The 18,165-nt window shown below is 43.7% G+C and overlaps 1 protein-coding gene across 1 annotated transcript in view; it reads right to left on the bottom strand.

Moving 5' to 3' along the window:
- Positions 1-16,177, bottom strand: part of MRPL28 (mitochondrial ribosomal protein L28) — a 29,323-nt gene extending 13,146 nt beyond the window's left edge. Inside the window, exons 1-3 of the mRNA XM_077448779.1 lie at positions 16,039-16,177; positions 7,954-8,252; positions 957-1,109 (exon numbers count right to left, since the gene is read on the bottom strand). Of these exons, the coding sequence (XP_077304905.1) occupies positions 957-1,109; positions 7,954-8,241 (441 nt within the window). The 5' untranslated portion in view covers positions 8,242-8,252; positions 16,039-16,177. The remainder of the gene's footprint in view (positions 1-956; positions 1,110-7,953; positions 8,253-16,038) is intronic.
- Between the last annotated feature and the right edge of the window lie 1,988 nt (positions 16,178-18,165).

Genomic DNA, 18,165 nt, shown 5'->3' with positions numbered 1-18,165 from the left:
CTAAAGATAATGCACAAGAAAGGCCGCAAAGTTTGCTGAAGACAAGCAGACAAAGGACATGGAACCATGTCCTGTGGTCTGATGAGACCAAGAAAAACTTATTTGGTTCAGATGGTGTCAAGCATGTGTGGCGGCAACAAGGTGAGGAGTACAAAGACAAGTGTGTCTTGCCTACAATCAAGCATGGTGGTGGGAGTGTCATGGTCTGGGGCTGCATGAGTGCTACCGTCACTGGGGATCTACAGTTCATTGAGGGAACCATGAATGCCAATATGTACTGTGACATACTGAAGCAGAACATGACCCCCTCCCTTCAGAGACTGGGCCGCAGGGCAGTATTCAGACATGATAACAACCCCAAATACATCTCCAAGACCACTGCCTTGCTAGCGAAGCTGAGGGTAAAGGTGATGGACTGGCCAATGATGTCTCCAGATCTAAACCCTATTGAGCATCTGTGGGGCGTCCTCAAAAGGAAGATGGAGGCGTGCAAGATCTCTAACATCCACCAGCAACACAATGTCATCATAGAGGAGTGAAAGAGGATTCCAGTGGAAACATGTGAAGCTCTTCTGAAGTCCATGCCCAAGAGGATTAAGGCAGCGCTGAAAAATAATGGTGGACACACAAAATATTGACACTTTGGGTCCAATTTGGACATTTTCACTTAGGGGTGTACTCACTTTTGTTGCCAGCGGTTTAGACATTAATGGCTGTGTTGAATTATTTTGAGGGGACAGCAAATTTACACCGTTATAAAAGCTGTACACTCACTACTTTACATTGTAGTAAAGTGTCATTTCTTCAGTGTTGTCACAAAGAAAGGTATAGTAAAATATTTACAAAAATGTGAGGGGTGAGATACTGTGTATATATTTATATTTAAATGAGGAACCTGAGCAATCTTTTTCAACAAACAATATATACTATACGTGTAGTGGGTTTCATATTCTTACCTTGATTATATAAAAATCAAATCCAAAAGCAGCATCAATAAGATCCAAAGTTCTCATTGTCACCTTTATAGAAAATGTTTTGTCCAGTATTTCACTGTACAGTTCACGAATGAAGAGCTGAGGCTTCCACTTAACTTTTAATCTGGTTGAGAGCTACAAAGTAGAAATCACATAAAACATAATTAAACTATGCCAGCCTCTGACTTTCACTGCAGATTACCTCTACAAATACATGTTTTCCATCCAATTTAGGTTACCTGCAAAAAGGAAAATACAATGGTATAAAGACGGGTAGGCAACCTTAGAGAGGTGGAGATCTACCTGAAAAAAATTGGGAGAAATCAAAGATCTCCACTTCCTCCTGCCAATCACAACCCATTCAAATAAATTAGGCCACTCTGTAAGCACACTGCAGCTGCATGCTTCTGCGGGGTTCCTCCTCACCGACTGCTTTAACCTCTTGGTCACTGTATTAGTTAACTTTTTATTTCTTAGAAAGCCGCTCTTGGGTCACACAAAATTGCATGCAGCCTCCTCTAAAGATAAAAACTCCCAACTGGAGTCTCTACAAAAGATTATTTAATGTGCTAAAGTGGGGTAATTAGCGCTACCTGGTAAATGGTCCTATATCTTATATCCTAAACGTTTTCAATAAAGCACAGTGGGATTAGAAGTTTTGTGAGATATAGAGAGTATTTTAACTGACAGTATGGGGGTCCAGGATCTATTTTATAGTATATATACACGTCTCTATGTTTCCAAAAGTGTATCAGAAATATCTGTTCCCCAAGAGGTTGCACTTGAACCTACTATGGATACACTATGGCTTTTGTGGGTACCAGATTATTTGCCCAGCCCGGGGCTATTATACTATCTATTTGCTATTATATAGTGTAATACCTTCATGTGTATATACTAGATCATACAGCTCAAATTTCTGTATCTCCACTAGTGTATACTAAAATAGCCGTTTATGTGAAAAAAAATCAGTGATGCCCAATTGTATATAATTAATATTCCATGATAAAGTGCAAAAAATGCTTAAAAAAGTGCTTAATAATAAAGTACAAAAAGTGCTTGAAAAGCTTATATACCCTATACGTGCTAAAATATAGTGCAGTAATCAAATAAGAACAGCAATAAGAAGCCTAGCCTAAAAAGAAAAAAAATTATGTCTGAATGCCCTATATAGGACAATTAATATTGAATAATTAAAGGCAATAAAAACAAAAAAGCAAGCAGAGCAAAAATAAAATTAAGTTAATGTCCACAAAACATAGTTCTTTGATTATAAAAAATATTCTTCTGTTGGATTTTGCACAAAGTGACTTTCATGCTCATGTACTCAAGTGACTCGAAGTGCTCCCCCACAAGGGTCCCCACTCACCAGATGTCTACACCCCTACAGGGCTAGTGTGCATGTAAATCAGCTCCTTTAAGTGTATCAACTCGGCTCTCTTGGCTTCAAGCCCCATGCGATTCCAGGAGTCAGATCCAAGAAAGGTATATCCCTTCTTATAAATATCAAACTCAATAATCTCCAGTGTTTTTCCTCATAAAAAACAAAGAATGGCTTCCATAGTGTACCAGTTGGAACAAACCATCTCTCATGTATTAAAAACGTTAATCAAAAACAGATACAAAAACAAAAAAAATCCAGATATTTCGACACTGATTATTGGTGAAGCAATTAGTTAGTTAGCAAAAATTATATGAAGAATTCTAATAAAAAAAAATTAAAAAAAAATGAAAAAGACACTTTTCTCTTATACAGAAAAAACTTCCCCTCAGCTCATGTATCCGTCTTAGTACGGAAATACAATGTTTTAAAACTATTCCAGAGTATCAGTCTGGATAGTTTATATATCCATTTTGAGTGGGGCCATAAAATCAAAGTTTTCCAGAGGAAGAAATAATATATGACTTATAGTCACCTTTAGTTATGTGTCTGTACGGGGCTCGGTCGTTGGATGTGCAGCATGCGCTCCACACACTCGAGCTACCCAGAAGTGACGTAGTGTGCATGGCTCCGTCGTACGTGTTTCGTCATAGACGTCTTCAGCGGCGGTGCCACGCCACCACACACTATGTATTTTAAAGAAGAGGAGAGCATAGTATACAATTCATGCCCCCTTTATTACTAATAACATTTATTTATTAATGTTACAAAGTCCCTCCTGCTTCTGTTCTTTTAATTTTGATTGGCTAAAATAAAGGGGATGTGAATTGTATACTATGCTCTCCTCTTCTTTAAAATACATAGTGTGTGGTGGCGTGGCACCGCCGCTGAAGACGTCTATGACGAAACACGTACGATGGAGCCACGCACACTACGTCACTTCCAGGTAGCTCGAGTGTGTGGAGCGCAGTTGGAGTGCACGCTGCGCATCCACCAACCGAGCCCCATAAAGACATAACTAGAGGTGACTATAAGTCATATATTATTTCTTCCTCTGGAAAACTTTGATTTTATGGCTCCGCTCAAAATGGATATATAAACTATCCAGACTGATACACTGGAATAGTTTTAAAACATTGTATTTCCGTACTAAGACGGATACATGAGCTGAGGGGACGTTTTTTCTGTATAAGAGAAGAGAGTCTTTTTAATTAATTATTTTAATTTTTTTTTTCGTTTTTTTATATTCTTATAATTTTTCATATAATTTTTGCTTCACCAATAATTAGTGTCAAAATATCTGGATTTTTTTTGTTTTTGTATCTGTTTTTGATTAACGTTTTTAATAAATGAGAAATGGTTTGTTCCAACTGCTACACTATGGAAGCCATTCTTTGTTTTTTTTATGAGGAAAAACACTGGAGGATTATTGAGTTTGATATTTATAAGGAGGAATATACCTTTCTTGGATCTGACTCCTGGAATCACATGGTGCTTGAAGCCGAGAGAGCCGAGTTGATACACTTAAAGGAGCTGATTTACATGCACACTACCCTTGTAGGGGTGTAGACATCTGGTGAGTGGGGACGCCTGTGGGGGAGCACTCGAGTCACTTAAAGCGGGAGTCCGAGTTTTTTTTTTTTTTTTAAAAAGCCAGCAGCTACAAATACTGCAGCTGCTGACTTTTAAAATAGTGACACTTACCTGTCCAGCGCGCCCGCGATGTCGGCATCCAAAGCCGATCTCTCGATCGTCTCTCGGGTGCTGCCGCCGCCATCTTGGGTATGGGAATCAGGAAGTGGAGCCTTTCGGCTTCATTTCCGGGTTCCCTACTGCGCATGCGCGAGTCGCGCTGCGCAATAAGGATGGACCCGCTGCCTCTGGGATCTGTGTGTTTCCCAGCAGGCAGCGGGGGACTTTCGGAAAGGGGCGTAATCTACGCCCCTTTCCGCAGAGAGCTATCCCGGAAATGGGTGCAGATACCTGTACTGTACAGGTACCTGCACCCCCCTCCCCCCTGAAAGGTGCCAATTGTGGCGCCGGAGGGGGGGAGGATTCCAATGAGCGGAAGGTCCACTTTAGGGTGGACCTCCGCTTTAAAGAGTACATGAGCACGAAAGTCACTTTATGAAAATATTCTTCTGTTGGATTTTGCACAAAGAACTATGTTTTGTGGACATTAACTTAATTTTATTTTTGCTTTGCTTGCTTTTTTATTTTTATTGCCTTTAATTATTCAATATTAATTGTCCTATATAGGGCATTCACACAATTTTTTTTCTTTATAGGCTAGGGTTCTTATTGCTGTTCTTATTTGATTACTGCACTATATTTTAGCACGTTTAGGGTATATAAGCTTTTCAAGCACTTTTTGCACTTTATTATTAAGCACTTTTTTAAGCATTTTTGCACTTTATCATGGAATATTAATTATATACAATTGGGTATCACTGATTTTTTCACATAAACGGCTATTGTAGTATACACTATTGGAGATGCAGACATTTGAGCTGTATGATCTAGTATATACACATGAAGGTATTACACTATATAATAGCAAATAGACAGTATAATAGCCCCTGGCTGGGCAAATAATCTGGTACCCATAAAAGCCATAGTGTATCCATAGTAAGTTCAAGTGCAACCTCTTGGGAACAAAGAAATTTCCGATACACTTTTGGAAACAGAGACGTGTATATATACACTATAAAATAGATCCTGGACCCCCATACTGTCAGTTAAAATACTCTCTATAAAACTATCTTTGTTTAATATTTTATTTATATATATATATATATATATATATATGTGTATACACACACATATATATATACACATATATACACACACACACATACATACATACACAAAACTTCTAATCCCACTGTGCTTTAATGAAAAAGTTTAGGATATAAGATAACTGTATTAGTTAAGGTTGCAGGGCGCTTGCAGAGTGGGCTCAGTCACTTGAATGGGTCATGCATGGCTGGTGCTACACCCACCAAGCACAACAGGGCATATAACTTCTGCTGCAGCCGCGACATGTGTACCCCCCTGGCCAAAGCAGCTAAAGGGGGTGGTGGTAAAAACAGGCTCACCTATGGTGTTTTACTGACCCCCCCCCCAAAAAAAAAAAAAAAACACAAATGGTAAATTAACCCTTATTGTCCTGAGCCCCCTATAAGGCTGTTTCACACGGATGCCTTGTGAGTTACCTGCACTGAGGATACATAGACTTCTATTATATCTTGTAGGTTTGGATGGCTTTATAAAAGTACACCTAACTCGCAGAATAAAATAGAAGTCTATGGCTAAGTACAGCTAACCTGCAGGTATACTGCACTGCATCAGTGTGAAAGCAGCCTAATAGCAATTATGCCCACTGAACTGCTTAAGAAGCAAATCTACTTTTCTGTGTGTTAGATGCTGCTGGTGCCGCTCTGTGTGCTTGCTTGCAGGCATAAAAGGAGGAGTGCAGTTGATATCACTCCACCCGACACTGCAGCCAGCACTACAGAGTAAGTATTGGCTTATGTGGCCGTCTGCTCCAACTGTGGGCATCTGTTTCCTCTGCAGCCAACGCTGGCTCAGTTATACAAATAGACCCTCCGCTTTGATGCTCTCGGATGGTGGGGTCGGCAGCCCAGGGTGGCACTGATTGGGTCGGCAGTCCAGGGTGCAATCTACCAGTCACTTGTCTGCAATCGACTAGTAAATCACAATCGATGGGTTGCTGACCCCTGGTATAAAGTTTATACATTTTTAAACAGGCAATTCATGTATGGCTTAGAAAAACACATGAAAAGAAGCCCTGAACTTATATGTAATATTCCATATTTACATGAAGAAAAAAAAAAAAAAGCTATACATTCCCTTTAATGACGGGAGGTAAGCTATTGCTCTTGCATTAAGAAGAGTCTACTTTTGCATACTGGCTAAAAAACACTGCACCAAAGTACTTTTGTGTGCGGCTCAAACTCGATAAAGAGGGGGTATGTAGGCCAGGGCTTGACAAATTTGCTTAGACTCTAGGAGCCAGCTGAAAAAGTTAGGAGCCAGTTATTTAAATCATCTGCCCAGCGCCCAGAACTGCATGTCTGGGGCATCGGGCAATAAGAATTGCTCATGCCTGATGCCAAGAGAAAAAAGGACAAAACAAAAAAAACAAAACACTTGTTTTGTTATAAGATTTTGCAAATAAGTTTTTTTCTCCTTCACTGATGTGCTCCGATAGGCTGCACTAATGGGCACTGACAGGTGGCACCGATTGGCACCAATAGGCAGCACTGAGGTGCCACTGATGGGAACCGACAGGTGGCACTGATGGGCAGCACTGGCAGGTGGCAATGTCTGGCAGGTGGCACTGGCACAGGTTGGCATTAGCAGGTGGCACTAACTGGCACTGGCCGGTGGCCCTAACTGGCATTAGCAGATGGCACTAACTAGTATTGGCAGGTGGCACTGATTGGCACTGGCAGGTGGCACAGGTTGGCACTGATTGGCAGGTGGCACTGGATTGCACAGGTTGGCACTGGCAGATGGCAATGGTTGGCATATGACACTGGCACAGGTTGTCAAGTGGCACTGGATGGCATTGGCAGGTGGCAATGGTTTGCAGGTGACACTAACTGGCATTGGCCGGTGGCACTGAATGGCACTGCTTTGCATTGGCAGCTGGCACTAATCGGCACAGGTTGGCAAGTGGCACTGGATTGCACTGTTGGTACTGGCAGCTGGCACTAACTGGCAGTGGCAGATGGCACTGGATGGTGGCAATGGTTGGCACATGGCACTGGCAGGTGGCACTGGATTGCACTGACAGGTTTCACAGCTGATAGTGTAACTGAAACTGAATGCTCTCTGCAGTGCTGCAGCGTATGAAACTAAGGAGAGAGGAGCTGACAAATTCAGCGTGATGTCAGAGGTGGGTGGGACTCAGCAGCTATCCAGCCAATGATTGGGCTGCTTAAGGGGCGTGGTCACGTACATGTATCGGCCCACCCAGATCCTATTGGCTGGTGTTGGATAGCTGGGTCCCACCCACCTCGACATCCAGCCTCAATTTTGACAGCTCCTCTCTACATACAGTTTCACACGGTGCAGCGCTGCTCTGCTAACAATGTGTGGAGAAGGGAGGAGGATGTCAGCGGCCGCTGAACTGCTCTCTTCCTGCTCCATCCTGACTACCAGACAGTGCTCTGTGTCTGGAGGGCCTCCACTTTCCCAGCCAAGACCTCACAGCCAGCCCTGTAGAGGCACCTGTCAGTGACAAAAACCTAGGTGCCAGGGCATAATTTCTAGTCGCAACGGCGACCTGGCGCCTGGGATTTGTCGAGCCCTGATGTAGGCAGCGCATATGCAGCTGCTGCTAGGGTGATGGCAGGGGATGGAGCCCATCCTGGCTCCTGCAAAAGGTCAAGGAAGAAAGGGAGAGACCCCTGGACATTGCACATCGTTGGTGTCCTATAGAGATGACTTCTGGGGGCGTGGCCTGTCGGAGTTCAGGCTGAGGTTGCCACTCCATTCAACTCTTTAGGACACCAAAGATATGCGACTTCCAGGGGCCTCTCTCTTTCTTCCTTAAACAGAATATTTTACCTTATCATTATTAGCATAACGATAGCCAGTGATCCAGCCTTCTCCACCCCAAAGTCCTTCATTGGCTTCTGGAGGAAAGTACGGAAGTATTGGAACATCAGCAACACGCTCTCGCTCTCCTGTTTTTGGATTCATCCTGTATTTAAGTCCATGTGGTTTCCAATGTACTGCAGCGGGCTTCTCTGTCTCATTTAGGGATTTCAGAAAATGGGCAGGCAGGCGTGCATAAATACCTTCCTTCAACTTCAGAGATTTCCAGATGGCAGGTGGATATTTATGCAGTGGCATCACGTAAGAAACTAAAAATATAAGATTATTATTATTATACAGGATTTATATAGCACCAACAGTTTGCACAGCGCTTTACAATATGAGGGCAGACGGTACACTTACAATACAAATCAATACAGGAGGGATCAGAGGGCCCTGCTCGTTAGAGCTTACAATCTAGACGATGACGTAAACCATTTGTAAATAAGACATGATATTTACAGTGAAGCTTCATTCTGATCCGTTTTAAGCAGGGATGCACTGATACCATTTTTCTTCCGAGTACAAGTACTGATACTTTTTATTTTTTTATTTTTTTTAGTACTCGCTGATACCAATTACCGATACCTACTGCAACTGTTGTTTCGTAGTAACTTCAGCTGTGAGCAATAGTACAAAGCATTGAAAAATTATTTACAAATGAAATAAATAGATTTTTTTTTAAATTTAGCGCTTTTTCAATGTGAAATGTGTAAATATATGTTAAAGAGAAAGTAAACCCTGATGAGTTTACTTCCTCTTTCATTCCCTGCAAAGGTAAAGCATAATGGACTACTATGCAGAATATTCGCATTCATCTTCTCTGTGGGGTCTCGCTGCTCCGCCGCTGTCATTCGGCAAAGCTGCAATGACGTCACTCCCGCGCATGCGCACGGGGGCCAACACGCGCGGCATCTTCGTTGTTGACGATGCCGTGCTCGGTGCGCTGCTGTCTACGGCGCATGCACCGTAGACAGCGGTGCCTGTCTTTTGGCAAATATCTCCTAAACCGTGTAGGTTTAGGAGATATTTCTTGGACCTACAGGTAAGCCTTAATCTAGGCTTACCTGTAGGTCAAAGTGTGTTGTAAGTGTTTACAACCACTTTTATATTAGTGAAAATAATATATATATATATATATATATACACACACACTAACAAGGTAAACCAAAAAAAAAAAAAGTCGATTGTTTATGATTTATAAAATAGACGTGAAAAAAAGCAGGAAATAATAATTAAATGGAGGAGAATAGGGAGATAATTAAGGCCGATTAGAGTAAATTAAGAGTTATTAAGGGGTTAACTAGTGAAACATTTGTTCATCCCTTTGATCTGCAGATGAAGAAACAGAAATATATAAAAAGAAACAATGATAAACATTGCCTTTTTCTGCCAGCTCCAATTACTGGACTTCTTTAAAACTGGGGAGACCCACTGATAGCTCAAAGAGCCGAGCCTGAAAGCATTTGCTCGAGCACCGATACTTGCAAATACTTGGTATCGGCACCAATACTAGTATCGGTGCAACCCTAGTTTTAAGGATTAAGAAGCAGCAAATAGATTATAAACAACACAATCTACATAAGGCAACCCAAACAAAAAAAAATAGATAGAAAATAGAAAAAAAAATAGACTCCAAGACCACGAGGAGTAAGGACCAGTTATATTTTCTCTATTTGCCTGTACACTTGAAAACTTTGGTAACTTACAAATTTAGTCAAAAGATTCGTTACTTTCCACCAAAATTTCAGTCAAATGGTTATTACAAAACCAGGAGATGATTAAAAATTTAGTTTACTGATACCATTCTGCTTCACGCAATTTTGTAATCAAAAGCAGAGGGAAATCTTTCAAACTTGCCACTGTCTCTACGATTATTATGAGCATTGACTGAACTGCGTTAGCGGCTGGGGGTTGAGGTGAACCTGTCTGTGCACTGAATGGACTAGTAAAACCTTACTTATTGCTTTTTATAAATGGAGCGTCATTGCCTTTTATTTTGCTCCTAGGTGATAGTCTTGTTTTACTTGCTACTAGGCAGGGAAAAACCTGCACTTACTTACATTCCTTTCTCTCCCTTGACACCCAATGGGAACATGAAATGCCCCCTCCATGAAGACTGAGGCAGAGAGGTGGGAAGATGACAATCAGAAGAAGCCTTGTATTCAGTCATAAACTACAAGGCTTCCTGTGAATGACTGACGGTGCTCAGCCGACCTGATTTTGTTCTGGAAGTGGGAGAAGTCCCCATCTTGGTGCCAGAATGCAGCGCTGTATGTAGCTGAGGCTACATACGTTCATACAGTGCTGATAGCCACTACATGGGTTAGTGAAAGAAATTGTTTGGATCACCTTGGTCTAAACTAACTCCTAAAAGTTCACTAAAACAGAGTTGGGCCTTAAAGCTGTACTCTAGGAAACTCTTACAATTCTCTCTTGCAATAGGGTTACACCTGCACTGGAAAGATTAACTGCTTATTTAGGTTTGGGGGTATGGAAAATAAGCTGTAACTGATCCTTCACTCTGCTAAACTGGTCCTACAACATATTCTCCCCCATTCTCCTGCCATCTAAGGTCCTCTTGCAACTTCAAGACCAATGTCTGGTCCATAACCTTGCACTGGATTTTACAATGCTAAGGGACAATCCACTGCCAGAGCATGGGGGAGTGCCATCTGCTGGATGAACAGGAGTATCAGATAAGTAAAATTGTTTCTACTATCCCCTAGACCAGCGGCTCTCGAGCCGCATGCGGCTCTTTGATCGGTTTCCTGCGGCTCTTGCGTTCGGGCTGGTTCATTCGGCTTTTGCGTTCGGGCTGTTTCATTGCGGCCCTTGAGTTCGGACTGGGCCGATGGTTCAGTGGGCTGGTTTAGTGACAGGCAGCCCGAGTCTCTGCACTCCTCCGCTCCTCCCACATATCAACAGCCAATCAGCATGTAGTGTCCCCAGCCCGCCACATTTGAATACATAGGCGCTGGAGTGAGGCTGAAGGGGGGCAGAGGAAGGAGAAACACGCTGTATCTGAAGCCGATGAGATACAAGAAGGTATGACCACAAGTGTGCAGGTTACTGATCTGTCCTCCCTTCTCCCTCTGTCTTGCTCTGTACTTTTTTGTTTTTTTTAATAACTGTTTCACCTGAACACTGATAAGATCTGCTCAGCACATTCTCTGTCTGTTGATAGTGTGACACACGGCTGGCTGTTAACCATTTCAGCTTCTTTTCACTTATTTATCCAGAGCTCTGTGTGTGCTGCATGCTTTCTGTGATGTTTTTTGGAAGAATTTACTGCTAGTTCAGGCTAGAAGACCCATTAACTGTTTATTGTTATCCTGACCAGTTCACTGTTTGTAAGACAATTTGTATTTTGGAAATTAGATGAGCTGCTGTCTTCTGTCACATGGATGTACTTTCAAAGGAAGATTACTGACTTGATGAAATGACTGGCCTGTGGTCTTTGTAGTGTTAAAATAGTGTGTGAAGTGTGTGTGTGAAAGTATGTGTGTATGAGGAAGGGATCGGGTGATGTTCATGTGTGCCCATGCGTATGATGTGGCTCTTTGCGGTAACTCGGTAAAAAATGTGGCTCTTGGTCTTCGTCTGGTTGGCCACCCCTGCCCTAGACTAAATGAGCAGCAAACCCTTGCATTGCAGATGTAGCACCACTGCAAGGGAGAATTTTCAGGTTTCCCAGAGTTTAGCTATAAACTATGGGAATGTACACCCTGAAAAAGCCAGTTTGAGCCAACATCTGTCACTTTTGCTATACAGCTTAAAGTAGTAGTAAACTCTACTACGTTTTTTAAAATATTTTTTTTGGGCCCCCTGCAGGTTTTTACCATAGTATGCATTGTGTACTATTACATTATGACAGATATACCTTCCAAACAAAGCCCTCCAGTGCTGAGCTGTCACTACTGCCTGTACTTCCATCTTCACCCGGTCTTTCTTCAGGGTTTGCATTCCCTGTCCATTTGAATGGGCAGGGGAGTCACTATGGCGGCATGCCATCCTCTGTTTTAAGAAAAGCCTGGATTCTCTCCTAAATGTACATAATATAACTGGATACTAATATTTATAGGTAAAGTTGATCCAGGGAATATGCGACTGCCTCTTGGGGGATCAGGAAGGAACTTGGATCATGCATGCCCTGGTTCACACTGTACACCGCAAATGAATCGCACAGGAACCACATCACAGTCCTGCGCCATTCAGTGGGGTGCAATTTGAGCCCATTCATTTTGAATCACACCAATTTGTCAAGTTGTACGATGCTAACGGATTGTGTATATGGAGGGTTTTCGAGCTGTGTGTGTTTTGGTATATTTTTTCTGTGAGTTGAACTGAACTTTTGTCTTTTTTTTCAGCCAAATTAACTATGTACTTTGATTGGTGTGTAAATAGGAGGGAAAGATGGTGTAAATTAGCCACATGCCGTCTGCCCACAGTACATTTAACAGTAAGTAGACAACACAGCCAGGTTGTACTTGATGGTTTACGGGGGCCTTAATGTGTGTGCACCTCCTGCTGACCTGTGCTGTGATTGGACAGTGCACGAGTCTGCCAGCAGGTTACAGTCAATCATTTATGCTGTATACTTGCTGAGCCGCTGTGGCCAATCACAGTACAGATCTCTGTGCTTGTAAACACAGGCTCTGGCTGGATTTTCCTTTTGGAAATTAAGGCAAGGAGAGAAACCCAGCAAGAGTACAAACAGCACACATAGACTTGTTAGACACAGTTTACCCCCTTGATTGTCCTCCTGATCCCCTGTCACCTATCCAGTGCCATTAGAACAGTGTCAGCGTACAGTATTATCACTGAATCATGTCAGTGTCCTTTGCAGCCAATGTCAGTGCTAGATTGTCCGCCGCACTCACAGTTGCAATAAAAGTCATTGATTATCTTCATTACTACAGGGCTCGACAAACCCCAGGCGCCAGGTCGCCAATGCGACCAGAAATCGCAACCTGGCGCCTAAGCTGCCACCAGCCCACTCACTATTGATGCCCCAGACATGCAGCAGCATTAATACTGACTGCCGCCGTCCTCCTCCCTCCTCCACACTCAGCGGCGCCACGCTAAGTGTGTGAAACTGACAAGCAACAGAGAGGAGGATCTGTCAGATTTCAGCTTGATGTCGGGGTGGGAGGGACCCGGACGGGGTGGGCGGGACCCAACAGCTATCAAACACCAGCCAATGGGATCTGGGCGGGCCGCTACGTGTATGTGGCCCGCCCCTTTTCTTAAGCAGCCCAATCGTTGGCTGGTGTTTGATAGCTGCTGAGTCGTGCCCACCCGGCCGGGCCCCGCCCACCCCGACATCAAGCTCAAATCTGACATATCCGCCTCTCTGTTACTTGTCAGTTTCACACCCCGGCTGGGTCCCGCCCATTCAGACATTAAGCTCAATTCTGACAGCTCCTCTGTTACATTTTAGTAACAGAGTTGTCCATGTGAAACCTGCCAGTGCCACCTGCCAGCGCCAACCAGTGCCACCAATCAGTGCCACCTGCTAGTGCCAACCAGTGCCACCGCCAATCAATACCACCTGCAACCACCAACCAGTGCCACCTGCCACCGCCAACCAGTGCCACCGCCAACCAGTGACACCTGCCAGCAGCAACCAGTGCCATCTGCCAGTGCCACCGCCAATCAGTGCCACCACCAATCAGTGCCACCTGCTAGTGCCAACCAGTGCCACCGCCAATCAATACCACCAACCAGTGCCACCAGTCAGTGCCATCTGCCACCGCCAATCAGTGCCACCTGCCACCGCCAATCAGTGCCACCGCCAATCAGTGCCACCGGCCACCCCCAATCAGTGCCACCACCAACCAGTGCCACCTTCCACCAACCAGTGCCGCCAACCAGTGCCACCTGCCACCGCCAACAAGTGCCACCTGCCAGTGCCACCGCCAATCAGTGCCACCTGCCAGTGTCAGTGCCACCTGCCACCAATCAGTGCCACCTGCTAGTGCCAACCAGTGCCACCGCCAATCAATACCACCTGCAACCAACCAGTGCCACCTGCCACCACCAATCAGTGCCCCCTGCCAGTGCCAACCAGTGCCACTGCCAATCAGTGCCACCTGCCACTACCACCGCCAATCAGTGCCACCGCCAACCAGGGCCACCTGCCACTTCCAAACCAGTGTCACCTGCCACTTCCAAACCAGTGTCACCTGCCACTTCCAAACCAGTGTCACCTGCCACTTCCATCTAGCAGTTCCACGTGCCTGCCAGTGGCAACCAGTGCCACCTGCCAGTGCCAGCCAGTTCCATCTGTTGCCAGCCTTACTCTTTCTGGTCAGCCCATAACCCTGATGTAACAGCATTTCAATGGAGTTATTGACTGGGTGCTCCATTGTGAGTTAGGGATAGGGGGTGAAAATGAGTGGCCGTACCCCGGGAGCTGACAATCCCTACCACTCTAAAACTCTCTAAAAAAAACTGGCTCCTAACTTTTTTAACTGGCTCCTAAATTCAAACCAAATTTGTCAACCCCTGCATTACTAGTATAGTGCCTTCCTGTATGTATATATATATACCCAACAGTATAGCATCACCAAAAGCGCAGCGTTAGCAGGATCAGCCACGATCACCATCAGCACTTGTAGCAGCATACATTTTGATCTAAATTTATGACGAAATCTGATTTTATTGGACATGTTTTATAAAAGAAAGTAGAAAATACTGTTATTTTTCCGCAAAACGTATGGGTTTTTTTGTTTATATAATAAAAAATACAGTACAGGCGGTTACAAACATCCGACTTACAAACGGAGGGAGACAACAGGAGGTGAGAGGAAATCTAACCCTAGGAAGGGAAATTCACTCCTGTAAGAGTTATTATGGGAAAGGTACCTCCACTGATGCTTTATCGCCAGGCCATGTTTCCACAACAACCCACAATTTTCAAAATCCAATTATCATTGGCACAGAAAGTGAGGTGAAATCTTCTGAACAGGGGCACAGACAGCAAAACAAATGTTACAGGGGGTTAACCCTTCCCTATGCCATCTAAAAAGCTGAAAAGTTGTTTTTCGGTCGAGCTACACTTAAAAAAATGTACCTGTTCTGACTTACAAACAGATTCAACATAAGAACAAACCTACAAACCCTATCTTGGGGACTGCCTACAGTGATCAAACACCACCGAAAGAAAGCTCTATTTGTGTGTAAAACAAAAAAAAAAAAAGGATCAAACTTAACTGGTTGCTGACCGCCCTATAGCAGTTTTACTGCTACAGGGCAGCAGCTGTGCCCAGGATCACACTATATATATATATATATATATATATATATATATATATACACACACATATGATTCCCTACTTATGAGTAGGGGGCACACAGCGGGAGCCGATTGGCAGGTACCAGGTACTGGATGTGCACCAGCACCTGCAGATTTTTAAAATTGTTATGTTTATTTTTGTTTATAGTGCAGAATATAAAAAAAAAAAAGGACGTGATCAAACACGAACAAAAAAAAAAAAAAGCTATTTGTGGGGGGGAAAAGGACTTAAATGTTATTTAGGCACTGTGTCGCACACAACCACGCCAATGTCAGTTACAGTAACGCAGTGCCGTATCGCTAAAAATGGCCTGGTCATGCAGGGGGGTGGGGGCTTTAAACCTTTCGGGAAGTCACGTGGATAATTTGCGTAGTGTTGCATGGTTGAGCGATTACCAGTTAAAGTAGCGCAGTGCTGAAAAGCAAAATATGAATCGGTCATGAAGGGGGGGGGGGTGGTAAAAACCTTCTGGAGGGCAAGTGGGTGAAAAAAGAAGGTATACAATGACTATTATTACATAAATGATTGGTGTACAGTATGTCTCACTACAGCAAACCTCTCACATCCTTTAGCCACACTGTACAATCCATGGGCCTGCCTGCTGATCGTACAAGCAATGTATATTTATTGGAGTAACATTCAATGTGAAGTAAAGAAATGATTCCATCGTCGGGGAGACTGCTGATCTCAATGTCAGGCATGCGGCATGCAGACGCAGCACAGCAGAGGAAGGTAGGGTCTGCCTGACGCTCACCTTGTCCAGGAAGGAACACACCAGCCTCGTCTTCGGGCGCTGAACACGCCGGTCCCTTACTTACATTGGCAAGTAAGGTGACCCGGAGCTGGTCATGTGACTTCCGCTTGTGTCGCGCTGCTATTACATATTACACATGAGCCGGAAGTAGCAGCTTTTCTAAGCAAGAGGGTGTGACTGCAGAGTGGAGCTCCACAGTTGACAGGGAAACATGTGACCTCCACTCCACTCTTTTTTTTCCCCCCTGAACTTTTTGGTGAATCTCTGCAGTTGGAGCTCCACTGTCACCAGGAAACATGCCCTTCACAACTCCACCATTTTTATTTTTAAAAGAACTTTAACCACTTAAGGACCGGAACGAATTGCCCCTTAAAGAACATTTTTTGTGATACGGCACTGCACCACTTTAACTGACAATTGCGCGGTTGTGAAACGTTGTACTTAAACAAAACGTATGTCCTTTTTTTCCTACAAATAACGCTTTCTTTTGGTGATATTCGATCACCTCTGTGATTTTTATTTTTAGTGCTATAAAAAAAAAGGGCAATTTTAGAAAAAAAAAACTTTTTTGCTATAATAAATATCCCCAAAAAAATGTCTTCATCAGTTTAGGGCAATATGTATTCTTCTACATGTTTTTGGTGAAAAAAATCGCAATAAGCGTATATTGATTGGTTTGCACAAAAGTTGTAGCATCTACAAAATACGGAATAGATTTATGGCATTTTTATTATTTTTTTTTTTTTTACTAGTAATGGCGGCGATTTTTAATGGGACTGTGAGATTGTGACTCACAGATCAGACTCTTTTGACACTTTTTTGGCAACATTGACATTTATACAGTGATCAGAGATAAAAATAGCTACTGATTACTGTATAAATGTCACTGGCAGGGGAGGGGTTAACACTAGTGGTGATCAAGGGGTTAAAGTGGTTGTAAACCCTTACAACCAACTTTGACATTACAGGTAAGCCTAGATTAAAGCTTACCTGTAGCTCCAAGAAATATCTCCTAAATCTATACGGTTTAGGAGATATTTACCTGAAGACAGCCACCACTGTCTATGGCGCATGCGCCATAGATAGCGGCACACTGGGCAGGCTGCAGATAGCGGCACTATGCCGCGAGTGTCGGCTCCCGTGCGCATGCGCGGGAGTGACGACATCGTGGCTCCGGCAAATCACAGCGCCGCGATACATGGCAGCTGCGAAGAGGAAGACGAAGGACCACTTCAGGGATTTCGTTCTCAGGTAAGTTATTCATAATGAGCTAGTATGCTATGCATACTAGCTCATTATGCCTTTGCTTTACAGGGTGCGTTTAAAAAAAAAAACCTTTTTAGGACTGGTATAGGTGTACAATATATAGGGTGCCGGTGCAGGGCTGTGCTGCAGATTACTGCTGGTTTCTGCAGAAGTCTTTTATCAGTGTAGAGACTGAGGGACAGTCTGCAAATCACTAGCTACTAGGTCCACAAAGGTCCTTGTAAGGACTGGTATAGGTGTACTATTTGGTGTGCAGTATATAGGTGTGTAATACACGTATAAAATACTTGCACATATAGAAAGCATAGTATAGTGCATTTCCACTGTGCAGCATTGTGACTGCTGAGCGGTTCTGCAGCGATACTACAAAGAGTGACAAACGCAATAAAAAAAAAGTATTATAACTGGTGTGATAGACCAGTGGCCCCCAAAAATGACAGATTGAAGCGGGATGTTATATACCTTCTTCCACATACATACTACACTTCTCTAGAGACTTTTGTCACAGGGTCATTTAAAAAATGACAAGCAGAGGAAAAGGCAGGCCCTTCCGCAGGGGTGGTAGGGGTAGGGCAGGAGCAACAGGCTTGAGCCAAAGTGGCAAATTGCAGAAGGTGCGTGTGATTACGTCAAAGGATGCACCAGACTTGGCTGAGTGGCTCACTCAGCCTTAGTCTTCTGCACCCTCCTCATCCTCTCGATCTGCACCCTCTTCTTCACTCTCTGCTGTGTGCACCCCCAAAGACATTACCACCACCACCACCGTATACCTTCCGCTTGAGTCACAGGAATTATTTTCCGATCCATATCAAGACATTTCCGATGCGCAACCACTCTTGGCATTGGATCAGGAAGAGGAGG

This window comes from Lithobates pipiens, unplaced genomic scaffold, assembly GCF_037356315.1.
Source record: "Lithobates pipiens isolate NorthernLeopardFrog02 unplaced genomic scaffold, aLitPip1_a1.2 Scaffold_22, whole genome shotgun sequence".
NCBI lineage: Eukaryota > Metazoa > Chordata > Amphibia > Anura > Ranidae > Lithobates > Lithobates pipiens.
The sequence above is the reverse complement of the archived record's forward strand: the minus strand, read 5'-3'. Positions and strand labels throughout refer to the sequence as shown.